At 40.3% G+C, this 13,866-nt stretch overlaps 1 protein-coding gene across 3 annotated transcripts in view; it reads left to right on the top strand.

The window, feature by feature from the left end:
- The first annotated feature begins 862 nt into the window (after positions 1-862).
- The window catches only part of fgd4a (FYVE, RhoGEF and PH domain containing 4a), a 54,120-nt gene continuing 41,116 nt past the window's right edge, over positions 863-13,866 (top strand). Inside the window, exon 1 of one of the 3 annotated variants that reach the window (XM_040133849.1) lies at positions 863-1,216. In XM_040133849.1, coding sequence (XP_039989783.1) covers positions 1,135-1,216 — 82 coding nt within the window. In that variant the 5' untranslated portion in view covers positions 863-1,134. Of the gene's footprint in view, positions 1,217-7,024; positions 7,091-13,866 lie in introns of those variants that run through there. The other 2 variants (XM_040133848.1, XM_040133851.1) reach the window with 2 other exon arrangements.

Raw genomic sequence — 13,866 nt, 5'->3', positions numbered from 1 at the left:
GCAGCACTGGCTTATTATCATTTTTAAGTAGTTCCCTCATGTCCATCTGTTGGTTGGTGGAAAGCTTTAGCTCTCTGTCACAAAAGGAAGCAAATAAAACTAATGCGGTCAAAACTCTCCTGATCTGGCTCGACATCAGCTGTCAATCAAATTAATATGACTAATTCATATTTTTTAAACAGCATTCGCCTCAATAATGGACTGCGAATCTAAATCTCAGACGATAATAATTTTCTTAGTATTGCGTAATCGGGACTTGTGTCTTGATATGTAGCAATTTTGATACATTATCTCATAAGTAATAAGGGCTCCAATAAGGCAAATATAGTATAGTTATAACTCACTATCTCATCAGTCTGAGTATGTCATATCTAAGACTTAGATTTTCAAATGTTCAGTGGTGGAATATAACTAAGTACATGTACTCATTTACTTTACTTTAATTTTGAGGTACTTGTACTTCACTTGAGTATTTTACTTTTAGGCTACCTTATACCTCCACAGGGTAAATATTGTTCTTCTTACTGTTCTGCATTTATTTGACAATTTTTACCTGCTAATTACTTTCAGTTTAAGAGGAAAAACTCTTTGGTTAGTTGAAAAACTGACCTCCTAATTATTGCAATAAATTATACGATCAGCCAATTTTTTTTATTTCTATCAGTCCTAGTTTGTCACATATTTTTCTGCGCGCGTGTGTGTGTGTGTGTGTGTGTGTGTGAGGGAGAGAGAGAGAGAGTTTGGCGCCGTGGCCAACAGTAAGGACATGTGTGTGTGTATATAATAAGGAGGTCTGCCCCACCATTACACCCTGAGGGTGAGAGAAGGGCGTGGTTAGGGAAACACCCCCATCAAGGTGACATTGTAGTGGATGAAGCCGACCAAACTGTCACATGTGTACAGCTGTTTACCTGATTCCGGTGTGTCCTCGCTGCCTCCGTGTTACCGACTTACCTGCACACGCAGTTTTTTTTGTTTTGTACGGGCTGCCGCCGCGCAGCTGGACGCGGAGTGCTGAGATTGTTGCAAGGAGGGGGCAGCGCTCTCTTGAACTTTTACAGCTGTTTCCGATCATTTTTGAATGCGCTTTACTGAAGTAGCTCAGTGCTGGAGCGGCCAGCGCCTCATAAAAGCATGGACGGATTTAGCAGAGTCGCTTTTCGCAGGAAACAACAAAGTGCGGAGACTGCGGAGCCTGCGGAACCACGAGAGGCAGGTCAGTTTTTTGAGGAATGCTGGGGAAACATTTTGATAACGGAAACACGACTATCCCAGCGCTACTGTAAGAGATCCGTTTCTCACCTGCTGATCATACCGTACGTTTTATGTGCGCCGATTGTGCCCACTTATTACTACACATTGCATATTCATGAGAACTTCCCGTCTGAGAGCACGACTACGAATCATTACAGGCTGTAAATGCTTTACCTGGCTTCAAGGTGGCTCAGTGTTGTGACTCGTTGGTGTTCTTGTACTAGCCCTCATTTGGTTTTGTCAGTCAGGTTGGGAAAGCACGGAATGGCCAGACTGTAACACACCTACACACCTACATCTCGGCCCTTGTGTACACACCACTGCTGACTTAGGGGCTGCTCAGCAGGTATGAAGGTTTCAGAGGCAAGCCCCAGCCTGTTGTGTAGCCATCTACATGCTGGAGGGCATCATTTTTTTTCATTCTGGAAAGCGCCACTCCATAGGAAGTCAGAGAACCTCGACTGCTCAGGCTGTAACTCTCAGGCACATACAAAGAACAGTTCCTTAATGGGCTCCCTTGCATTTTGTATTTCAGCCTCAGTTTATAAAATGTGATCAAAAACAGTGTTGGGATCTGTCTCCACCCACGCTGGATCTTTACAGAGCTGGGGAGCTGTAACTTGAAGTTTGCCCAGGCTTTAGTCCGATGGCTGCCTATATTTATCACAAAACAAGGATCCGAATGCATGTCAGTGCTGTCTGTCTGGGCATGAACCACTGAGACAGGAGGCACTCGCCTAACTTCTATTATCTCGCAAATCTGCAGAGTGCTTGTGCAAACATGCAGCTAAGGATTGCTTTAGCCGTTGCAGTCTGATGTGAACTTTGCTCAGTGGTTGATAGTCCCACTATTAAGATCGGGCAAGGTGGCTTCAGCTCACAAGGCACAAATAGTCTGTCAGCTCTCAGCCCAAGTCACCCATCTGCACAATTATTTTGGGGTTCGGAAGTGAGGAAAATACCAGAATACCCAGAGATTGTATCTGTGTGTCACCAATACTGCAGTCAATTTCATATTGATTCATCGTCACAGCTGCCGCCCATATTGCAGATTTGTGTTTTTCCATCATAGATGATTAGCTTCGACCTTCCTCACAGCTCCGAAAAACATTTCCTCTTGTCATCCCTTCATTTCTGCTCCCCAGCCTCAATGCTAGTCTCACTATTTCATTACTGAGCTTCTGTAAACACACTGTATCTGTAAAACTAACCTGTACTTGAACCTTGGTTGATTCTCGAAAGCAAAAGCACCGAATAAAACTAATAAGTATAACTTCATTGCCCCTGACATAGTTAAACAGTAACTCTTTCCATTTGACTTGGTTCAGTATTACTTGTAATGATCCAGTGTTTTTTTTACGACTGGCTGATCTTGCATTTCTTGAAACATGGATATGATTTCACAAGAGAAGCAGTATTAGTTATAATGATGCTCTGTCATCCAACTTCATACGTCTAGGTCACTGAATTGGTATATAATAGGCCATCCTAAGTCCATTCTTTCATGCTGAAGAAGATGCTTTACTATAATTTATGTCTGTTTTGACCCTGTTCTCTTGGATAAATGGTTGTGTGTGTCAGTCTGATGTCCTTTCATAGTGGGTCATCTCTGAATGTAAATTTCAATTCACTGTCATCCTGTTAGCGCTTGTTTAACAGAGTTGGGCTGCGCAAATGTGCAATATAAATATCAACACTAAACTCTCTTTGGATACCATTATACACTTCAAAGAGGTGTAAGTGTTTCTGGGCCTCTCTCGTGTGTCAGGATAAGTTTGAAGTAAGTAGAAGCAAATTGCTTTCTCTGCAAAGGTCTCGCTTATTCCTTTATACACAAAACACCCCACAGCTCAAGTCTCTATCTTATCATAACTCGAATGTAGAATGAAATTTATTTAGTGTTGTAAGTCCAAATAGCTTGGGGGCATGTCAGTCTGAGATGGTGTTACTGTGAGGACAGCTGTATCAGTCTCCAACAAAGGAGCTGTTTGTTTTGTCTGCTAAGACAGATGCAGTGGGTCTGTATGAATCAGAAGCTGTGCGGCCTGGTAGCCTACTGCTGCTGGTTTTGTTTTGCTACACTGATGTCCATTCAGCCTGAACTGAACCCTCTCACTGTCCTCTACTGGCTTTAACTCACTTCAGGCAGTAGTGGCTCCCTTGTGCTGCTCAGTTCATGATGGCTTTAATATGACTTCTTTTTATATGCCGTGCATTGCTGTACCACATCAGTATAAACTACCCATAAATCATAGCTTCTGGTATGGAGTAGCATTGCTTCATGTGTGATAGGTATTGGAATTCTAAAAGGTCATTTGGAAAGAATTTTCCTTTCCCTCTGCTTTTTGGTTATGTCAAGATTTACTCTTGTAAATAACTCATGAACAGAAAAGTCTCATCCTCCCAGAATAGACATCATGCTGAGAGGTATGTCAGTAGAGGTATGTCTTGGAAAATGTCCCAAAGCGGGAAGCATAGACAATACAACCAAAGGCTCATGCTTTTGTAACTTAAGTTCTTACTATTATCTTTTCGTGCTGTATATTATCATTCTCATCGAAAAACATCAGTGCCAGATATGTTTTAATGAAAAGAATTATTCCGTTAAAGCTGCACTAATCAATATATTTACATTAACAGTAGAAAAAATTACAATGTTATGTGAAAGTTGTAGTGATGAACTAACAGAGAATTATTACGCAACTCTGCAGTTCCCCTCAGCTCTACAGTGCGTTTTTGCATCTTTCAGCTCATTGTTTTGGTTTTACGCCCGCAACTTAAACCTTTTGGTTAACTTGCAGCTATTTTCTTTGAAGAAATTCTGATAAACCAACTGTATGCTATGTACCCAGTGACTAGCTGGTGAAGAAAGTGGAGCATTAAGCAGCTAAAGATCCATACATTTTCCTCAGGAGTTGGTAGGGACCAAACCAGAGCGAAAAGGAGTGAATATTGGACTTAACATTTATCGGGTGACTAGAAACACTACTCGTTGCTCAGTGTCTGCTGGATGTGTGAATATGCAGTTTTTCATTTTTCATTTTACTAAAATTTTTGGCTTTGTTAGGTATAATACATAAAAGTTGGGTTTGCAGCTTGTTGCGCTAAAATTAATACCAGCAGATTCAGAAAGTCTCAGAATTTAATCTATGATATCAGGTTCATGTATTTCATCTAAATTGAGCATTTGGAACTGAGATTAAGCTCTGAGTCAATTTGGGTAGCATGGGAAAAGCAAACAAACAAATATGTCATTTAAAATCTTAGAGTAGTATTATCACTAATTATCATTGGCTATGATAGGCATTCCATATCTTCACTGTCTTCTTGGGTCTTTTTTATTTTATACATTATGTATTTTAAATACATGCTAGACTTTCAAGTCTGTGTTTCAATCAGCTTGATCTTAATAAAGGGTGTTGTTTTTGAAATTATAGTTAAGGCTTTAATACAGAATTGCTTTCAGATTTATGTAATTTTATTCAGTTTTTAATTGTGGCTCAAGAATTCAGTTTTTTTTTTTTTTTTTTTTTTTTCTAATTTAATTTTAAAAGATATTCTGGCATTAATTGGTTTCCGTAGGTCCTGCTATTACCTTCATGTTCCTACAATATCCTGCGCTCTCTTTGTTCTTTGCACATGGATCAATTCATGAGACTGTGAAGAGGGAGTCTTGTCTCATCTTTGTATTTTGTGACTTTATCAGCTATTTTGTTTTGCTTAATTGTTCAAATTACATTTTGGTACAACTGCTGCATGCATAATATTAGTGACTATGATGTATGTTGTGGTCATATATGCCAGTTGAATAGTTCTCAAAGCATTGTTTTATCTTAAGGTGCACAAAGCTAAAGGCCATTTAAAAAAAAAAAAAAAAAGAATTTAACACCTCACCTGAATGGCTATTGATTTTTGTTAATACATAATGTCGTATTACACTAAGGAATGCTGAATTACTTATTTTCCTTATTTGAATCTTCCCCTAAGTTTACTCCGTATCAAGCAGAGATGGCTCACATAGGACGTGACTGCATGAGGTGTGGAGGAAGTTATTGGTTTGTTCAGTTGATAACCACAGTGGGTGTGGGCGTCACTCATACACGTGCTCGCACAACACAAAATCACCAATATTTAGGATCAAGGTTGAAGTTTTCAAATGCGCCAGTAGGTGGAGGTAAACTCTCAAAAATCGCCTCCCCCCCTGACAAGCAGATAGACCCTTTGTGCTCAGCATGTGATAAGGAAACACACAGTCAAGTACTCCTGTACAACAAAGCAACCATCCACTTGCACTACATCCTGCCACGATACTGTGCTGTTGCCTCCACATCAATTAGGAAAATAATCAGTGTTTCTCATTTTGTCAAGTAGTCAATATAAAACCGAAAGTTGCTCCCATGTGAAAGGAGATTATTATGCTTTTGCTCTTCATCAGTTTCATTTCGACTCACCAATATATGATAATTTAAAAAACTGAAAATTGGCAGATCAATATCAACCATAACTGTAACTATAACAACCACATACGCACACACTATTGCTGTGATTCTGGGAAGACGGGGACATTTTCCACAGATGCCCGCAGGAAAAACAATGAGGTGGAGAAAGGAAGCTAACAGTGAGCTACCTTTAAACTGTTTGTATAGAAATGTGTAAAATTTCTTTAGGAAAAGATGGGTGGGAAGAATAAAGTCTCCTGACACTCTCTTTTACTGGTAACTATGTGTTTTCATAGCCAGATTGCTCTCTAATGGAATCTTCAATTGACTGTAAATCGATTTTTTTATTTTACCTCCAAACCTTATCAGCCTTGTTTGATACACTAAATCAAGGAAATGGTGAATACTGTCAGTCTGAATAACAATATACCCTGTCAATAGTAGTCTAAATATCTTCAGTGTTTTAGCCAGGAAACGCTGTTTTTCTTTCCATGCACCAGCTGGGGCTTCCTGACTGCAGTGTGTTCAATTGTTAGCCTGTTAGGTTCTTTCCACAAAGCTACTGTAATCTATATCAACTCACGATCAGTCTAGGCTCAGAATATGAGAATTCAGACCTGCTGTGCTGGCCTGCTGGACACTGTGGGACCAAGAGACACTGTGAGGAAGTAACTTTACAGAGAGGAAGATGTGGAGCAATTGTATTAACTAAAATTGTTTTCTCACTTTTGCGAAATTTTGGACAGCCCTTCTGCAAGGAGACAGAAAGATGTGAAGGTGTTGGTGGTTAGAGGAATTGTCTTTCTCTTCAGTGCTGTCTCTCTTCTCTTGGACAGAAGAGCATAGTACAGCGGACTGTCCTGTCAGGCGTGGGTTTCCTCTAGCTCTTTGTTCACTGGCTGAGGTGGAGGAAGGAAGGGGAGAAAGCAGTAAACAGAGGTGTATTTAAAGCCCCTGTATGCATGTAGAGCACTAGTTATTAGTACTAGTTATTAGTTCATTTCCTTTTGACCTCATCTTTTAGTACACCTCAGTTTTTGTTTTTTTTTCTCACCACTGTTCCTAACATGTTTTGCCTGCTGGCTTGGACATGGCATGGACTGCCTGGCTGCTGGTTACTGGAGGTCCCGTGTGAGACATTTCGCCTCTGGTAGGTGATCCTTACAGTCTGGACGACACAGCAAGGATGAACACTAGTTGATACATTCAACAGTATTTGTGTATATATATATATATTAGGAGGAGATTTTGGGTTGGAATTTCCTTTTTCTCTTTTTTTTTTTCTTTTTTCTTTTTCAAAATATAAAACACTGGACGGACAATGAAACGACGGCGCAAATACTGGTTTTGGAGCCGGAAAGGTAAAAACTCAAAGATGTGTCTGCTCTGCTGTTATGGTAAGATTTGGAGAATCCATATTTTTATTTTGATTTGATGTTAAATGATGAAAAGTAGTGATAAGTGAAGAAGAGCGGGGTTTTTTTTGTTTGTTTTTTTTTTTTTTCTGCTCATCCTTTCATAAACATCCACTGTGACTCATCTTTCATCACCGTAAAAGATTCCCCTGACGTGTTCCATCCCTGCTGCTCTGTTATCCTCGTGTGACTGGCATTTAGCTAATCTGTATTTTCTACCAGCGAACAGGATCCATTTTCTAACGTTATCATTTGGCTGCTCTCTCACAAAGACCATTTATTTTTCACTTTGCTGACATTTTGCTGTTCCCTCTGACCATGATGATTTGTGCAAGTGCGAGGGACATCTGTAATTCTTCTTTTTATTAGGTTTTGTTAGCAGTCAATGGTTAATCAGAATGTATGTCTGCTAAATGCATTTGCTTCATTATTACTTGTCATATACAATGAACATGCTTGGAGTGTTTGTGGTGATTCACTGAGCTGCAGTGTTGGCCTCCATGCGGACTAGCCTGCTGCAGTGGAGCAATACAGCAGAGTGTAAGGGAGCACTTAAACCCACCATCCTGGAAAAAAGGACCGTTTTGTTCTAAGAGCCCTGGGAAACATGTCCACCTCTTAAGACACCCTCTTCCAACCACTCTGGACTTTTGGCAACATCCCCAAGTGGCCCGTTACCCAACTGCATTGGATTGTGTGTCTTTATATGTGGTGCAGTAGGCCAGTGGGTGTGTGCGTGTTGTTACATTGCGACCCCTCAATACCACCCACCTTTCTTAGGGTGGTGTGTGTTGTTGGTGAGCGGGGGTGAGTCACCCCTATTTAACAGCCGAGGAGAGAAAACAGTGTGAGGCATTCTGCTTTCATTCTCACTGACAGGAAGGAAAAGGCTGGGAACACCAGAAAGCCCAGGTCCGTTGACCACGCTCATTGTTTCGACTTGGGAGAGGGTGTCACAGGCAGTAGTAACTCAACCTGCTGGTATCAGTGCGCATACACTCATATATTTTGTATTATGTTTCTGTCTATTTATACTGGAGCCTACAAAAGATAGTCCTAACAGTTTGGGAAAAGTTTGAGAGCATTTGGTGGTCTTACAGATAATCACACAATTTACATTTGTGGTGAACTGTTCCTTTTTAAGATGTATTGAGGGGGTTAATAGTTTCTGTAAGCAATAATAAGCACCGATAAGGTGATATTGACAAAACAGAATTAGAGTTAAACTGATAATTGCAGAGATACTGGTATGTTGGCAGCATACTGTATATGTCAGCTGATAAATGGAAATGAAGAAATGGCAGTGCAAAAATGCCAAAGGTATGACTCAGGTAGCATTGACACAGTTTCTCCACTACTTAGTTTGTACACCAGAGAACACTGACGAGTTTATTTTTCAACTGCGAAATGTCCGCCTCAGTACATTTGTATCTTGGTCAGAATTCTTTTAAAAAAATTAATTTTAGGGAGCCTTATCAAAATATTTCTGTTAACTGATATACAGTATTATTGGATTTAAGTAATTTATTGGTATGCTTATAATCACAGTATTTTTCAATACATCCATATTGATACTTCAACATTATTTTAACAATGACTGTTGGTACTTTCATACAATATTTAATCAAAATAATGGATGATGAAATTGTCTCTTATTACGAATGTGGCTACAGAGGCCAAGCGGTTAGAAGCATTTAGTTAACTTTTATGTAGCCTTCAAGACCAGGAAAAGGCTATATTCAATTATGACAATATCAAAATATTAATTCTAATATCATGAAATTTGAAATTATATTGAGAGCTAGTGAAGCAATATTTTAATTATTGAGCTACAGGATGAAGCTCAGTTCTGTTTTTTTTTTTTTGTTTTTTTTTAAAAGTACATTTATAAAAGTGTGGATATCAATTAGTCACATTAATATACTTTAACTGGTGAAAGGGGAAACATGTGATGTGCTAGTGGTGGCCCCAGGGGCTCGTTCTACTGCTCCGTGTGTTGTTGTTCTCCTGAAGGCTTTGTCTTCATGACCAGCAGTGATGAGTGTCAGCTGTCTGGCTTGATGAAGGATGAGTGTGAGGCATATTGACCAACAGCTGAGAAAGCTGTAGCCCCACCGTCAGGCCAAAATGTTCACTCATACACAAGAAAATATCAAAATTCAACTGGAAGCTTGGCATGAAATGCATAAAACACATACATGCTCACTAGAGCATAAAATCTTTTCATTTTGAATATTTTAGCTTTCCTGTTTCATTCAAGCAAAATGAGCGCAAACTTTGAACACAGTGTGTCTCCCCTAATTGAATAAGGAAGTAAACTCTTCATGTCTCGTCTCAGGACACAGTTTTCATTTTTAGCCCCATTTCTAGAAGGACTGTACAGGCGGCTGTTGAATCCACCATTTTTGTATCGTATTGTGTAGCCTTCAGAGGTATGACTGGTTGTCCTTAGCATGGTTACCGATTCATTTTCCCTGTTCCTTCCTTATGTTTTCGCTACGGCTCTAATGGGGCTCAAGCTTCAGATTTGTAGAGCTTCAACACTGTTTGTTCCACCGAGATGATAAGACCGGTGTGTGGGTGCCTGAGTCTGGAGGCAAACTACCTAGTCAGGTGAAGATGATGATGAGCTAAATTTGATACTGGCATTTTGTTTCCACTTGGTGAGTGTTGCTGTGGTTGTCATATTCTTCTGTGGTAGGTGCTTTCTGGGAGACAGTGTTTTTCTACCCTTCTTCCATCATATGTTCTTCTCTGTTGCTGTTTTATTTTTTTCTTTCTCTCAAGCCTCTCTATCTGTCTTTCTCTCTCTCTCTCTCTGCCTATTGATCAGCATTCCTCCCGGCATGCCTTGCTTTACTGACGAGAGACAAGAGATATGCTCACTCACACAAACAGATACCTTGACAAATTAATTTGCCACAGAGATACACTTAAGACATATGCACATGCGTGTATTTACTGTATATATTTTCTAACACAGGCAAAACTTTGTGTGTGTGTGTGTGTGTGTGTGTGTGTGTGTGTGTGTGTGTGTGTGTGTGTGTGTGCACCCATACACATCCAAGTAAAGGCATACAAGCTCTATTTAAAGTCCAGACAAACATGAATAAGTCATGGTGTATGATACTTGGATGCTTCAAACGCCAGCAGTGACGGGACAAGTGCTTTGCACAAGTAGAGGGAACATTACTTTGAGCAGACACAATTCACCGGAGCGTTTTCATTTCCTACAAAGATGAGTGATCAAAAATTTTGCCTGATGTGTGGGTTGTCAGCAATGGCTGTATTGTGAGAACTGGATGTAGTGTTTCAAAATGGTGGGGTGTTTATTCCAATGATACTTATTCACCCGCTGCATACACCCAAAAACATTTGAGCCTTCCACATCCTTGATTTGTAATACATTAAAATTCTTAATCTAAATTCTTTCTCTGGTTCTTCCAGCCAAAGAAATTAAAGTCATATGAACAATCTGATTTTGCTTTACCAATTTATCCCAGGTTAGCAATTCCTGTAATATCTCAGGTTGTATTTGGCGAGCATTAATGTGACGAAGTACCTTTTATTTCCCAGGTATTTATTTACTAGATTTCCATCTGTTTATTTTCTCTATAACCGTTTTGCAATTTAGTGTGCAGGGACTTTACTGTTGGAATATGTATTATTTATTGTACGGGTAAAGAAAAAAAAAAAAGGGCTCTCTGGAGCTGAGACCTGCAATTTTGACTGTGTCCACCTGAGGGCTTGCTTTGAACAATCTAGTCAGCTAATCAAAGGCCACCCTTGACTTAAGTTTTTGCAATTGCCAGGCAGCAACAGCCAATCAGACTGGTAATATTGAACACGTTGACTTGTCATAGTAGGAACAGCACAGGTATTACTGGCATTAACAATGGCTCTGCTCTGTTCAAGCGTCCCAGTGAGACAGTGAGCCGGCATGGACAATAACAGAACCCTAAACCTGAAGTAGCTAATTGAAATTCAGCCATCATAAATGTCATTTATACCTGTCTTTTGTACTGTGAGGGGTCAAAATGTTATACTGTTGTGGCTTCAGTCAGTGAAATCTAAGCCTTCCACGTTACCTGTCATCAGTCAGAACAGAGCACCCGATCAGCCCAGTCTGTGGTAATGTGGCTGCGCTGTTCGAGTGTTAAATGATTTTAAAGTGGAACGTAGTCAATCCTGTTAGCCAGGATGTGATTTGTAAAGCCTGCAAAGAATAGTAATTCAAGCAGGCAGAGAAGAAAGGTGGATACATTCTGAAAGGGTTAGAGATCGAAGTACATACAGTACTTTCACAAAGTACTCACAGTATTTTACATTTACTCTGTCTGAGGTAAAATACAAAGACCATTTGCCCAAGAATCAATACTAGATGTCAAATGCTCAAATTATCAAAATGGTACTTGACTTGATAAACCTTCATTTTTTGATTTTTTTTTTTTTTTTTTTAAGGTCAGCAAAAACTGTATTAAAACAACCATTTAGTCTATATTACTTATGTGTCTACCGTGCACTCATGCTCACATACATATACATACTTTTGCTGATGCACTCAGACATGCCAATAATGAAGTACTTACCGCTCTCAGCGATCTCTTTGCTGTTAATTCAGGGTGGATTATAGTGGGATTTATTCTGTGTGTTTATTGCGAGGAATGCTGAGAAAGGTAAGGTTGTTAATGAAAGCATCCAAACTTCTTTTGTGCTGAGATGGTTTTCAAACACTGTCAGTAAACTAATTGTTGAATCAATTCTGCGTTCAGATAAACAATTTCGTTTGGCCGGGTTATTACATATCTCACAGCACTGCTCAGGACTGAATCTGCACAGTCAGCCCTGATTTTAGCAGGTGGTGAGTTGTGTTTTTTTTTTTTTTTTTTTTTAAATCCACTGGCAGATTGACACCAAGGATGGCATGATGGTGTGTGTGTGTGTGTGTGTGTGTGTGTGTGAGATTGTGCTAGGCTGATTTTGGGAACCAATCCAAGGTGGGTTGTTACTGTGATGCGGGGGCAGATGCTGACTCGTCGCCTGCTGTCCTCTCATGACAGATGTGCCCTGATGTGGTAGAGACAGAAAATTTCCTTTTGTAACGTGTTTGCTGTGTATTTGTAGCTTTTTTTTTTTTTTTCCCTCGTGTGTGTGTGTGTGTGTGTGTGTGTGTGTGTGTGTGTGTGTGTGTCTGCAGACAATACCCATCATTCATCATTGACCTTCATAATGTGCTTGGTGCACCATGAGGAGGAGGGAGTCAATGAAAACAGCAGAGGCTCAAATGTGTGTGCATGCCATGTGTGTGTTTATGTGCGTGTGTAATGGCACAGATGCATGTGTGCATACATTTTAAGTGATGCGGGTTTAATTAATGATTTTGTGTGTGTGTGTGTGTGTGTGTGTGTGTGTGTGTGTGTGTGCGCACGTGTGTGTGTGGGAGGCCCACTGTTCTATGCATATAGAGATGTGGTGGGTAATGGCTTGGAGCCATGCTGCGCTCCTCTCCTCCACTCCCCTCTCCTCTCAGGCCAGAGGGGAGGGAGAGGGAGGGAGGGAGGGAGGGAGAGAGAGAGAGAGAGAGAGAGAGAGAGACCGGTAGGTGCATCTGATAGAGCGACATGGGAGATGGTGAGGGAAACACCAGCTGCAGCAGCAAGGAGGTAGAAATAAGTTTGAGGTGGGCAGTTTGTGTGTCTGTGATGACTGGGAGGAAGGTAGTTAGGCACACGGAAGCAAAGGACAGTAGAAAATGTATGCACATATATTGTGTTGTTGCATGCTTGAAAGTGGCTTTACAAAAAATCAAAAAGAACAATTGTGATACTAAATTTAAATGAACACTTCCTTATTAATACACTACTGATCTGAAATACTGAAAAAGCCCTGGGTTTGACAGGTTGTGTAGAAAATGCTGATGAGCCCTTCATTCTGCGGAGCCAAACAGGAGGAAAAAGTCTATCCTAGAGGAGATTTTTGAAAGTCGCACAGACGCACTAAGCCGTTGTCATGAAAAAACATACAAACATGGCTCAAGTTTCGATGTGAAAATAAATGATATACAGTAGCTTGTTTGTCCCTACCCTCTGATGCGTGTTTCCTGAATTAGCACCCCTACGGTAGCAAGAGACCTGACTACGTCCTTTGCTCCCGTCGTAAGTACTCCAGCCACTAGACTGCTTTCTCACTTGAATGTAAACATGTTGTTTTGAGACATTCGCCTAAAAGAAACAAATGACCAATAGGGTCATTTTTTTATGCGAGGAAAGTCTCCAATAAAATCGGACAATAAAGTCCTTCTTTGATCTTGTGCCTTAACGCTGCTCTATATTTTTATATTAACAATGGATCAAAGTATTTTGTGTAACATTTAAGAGGTCACTCGTAGTGATGAACCCAGAGGGAATTATCACCAACTCTGTAATTCCCCTCAGCTGTATGGAGTGTTTTAGCTTCTTTCAGCTCACTGTTTTGACTTTACAGTCCATAATTTTGCTGTTATGATTCACTCTCACAGCTCCCATCAACCTCATGACCAGGCAAGCGGGCAGCTGTTTTTTAGGGGAAAGTTCTGATAAAGCCACTGTATTCCACCTGTGCACCACTTAACACTGGACAGGCAAAGTTAGTGATTAGCTGGTGAACATAGTGGAGGATGTAGAGTTGGTGGAGACCAGACTACAGCTAAAAGGAGAGAGAATATTGGGCTAATTTCATCAGGTGGCCAGAAACTCTTAATGCAAGCTAATTTTGACATA

Source organism: Xiphias gladius, chromosome 8 (assembly GCF_016859285.1).
Source record: "Xiphias gladius isolate SHS-SW01 ecotype Sanya breed wild chromosome 8, ASM1685928v1, whole genome shotgun sequence".
Taxonomy (NCBI): domain Eukaryota; kingdom Metazoa; phylum Chordata; class Actinopteri; order Istiophoriformes; family Xiphiidae; genus Xiphias; species Xiphias gladius.
Note: the sequence above shows the minus strand (reverse complement) of the source record. Positions and strands in the feature narration are given on the sequence as shown.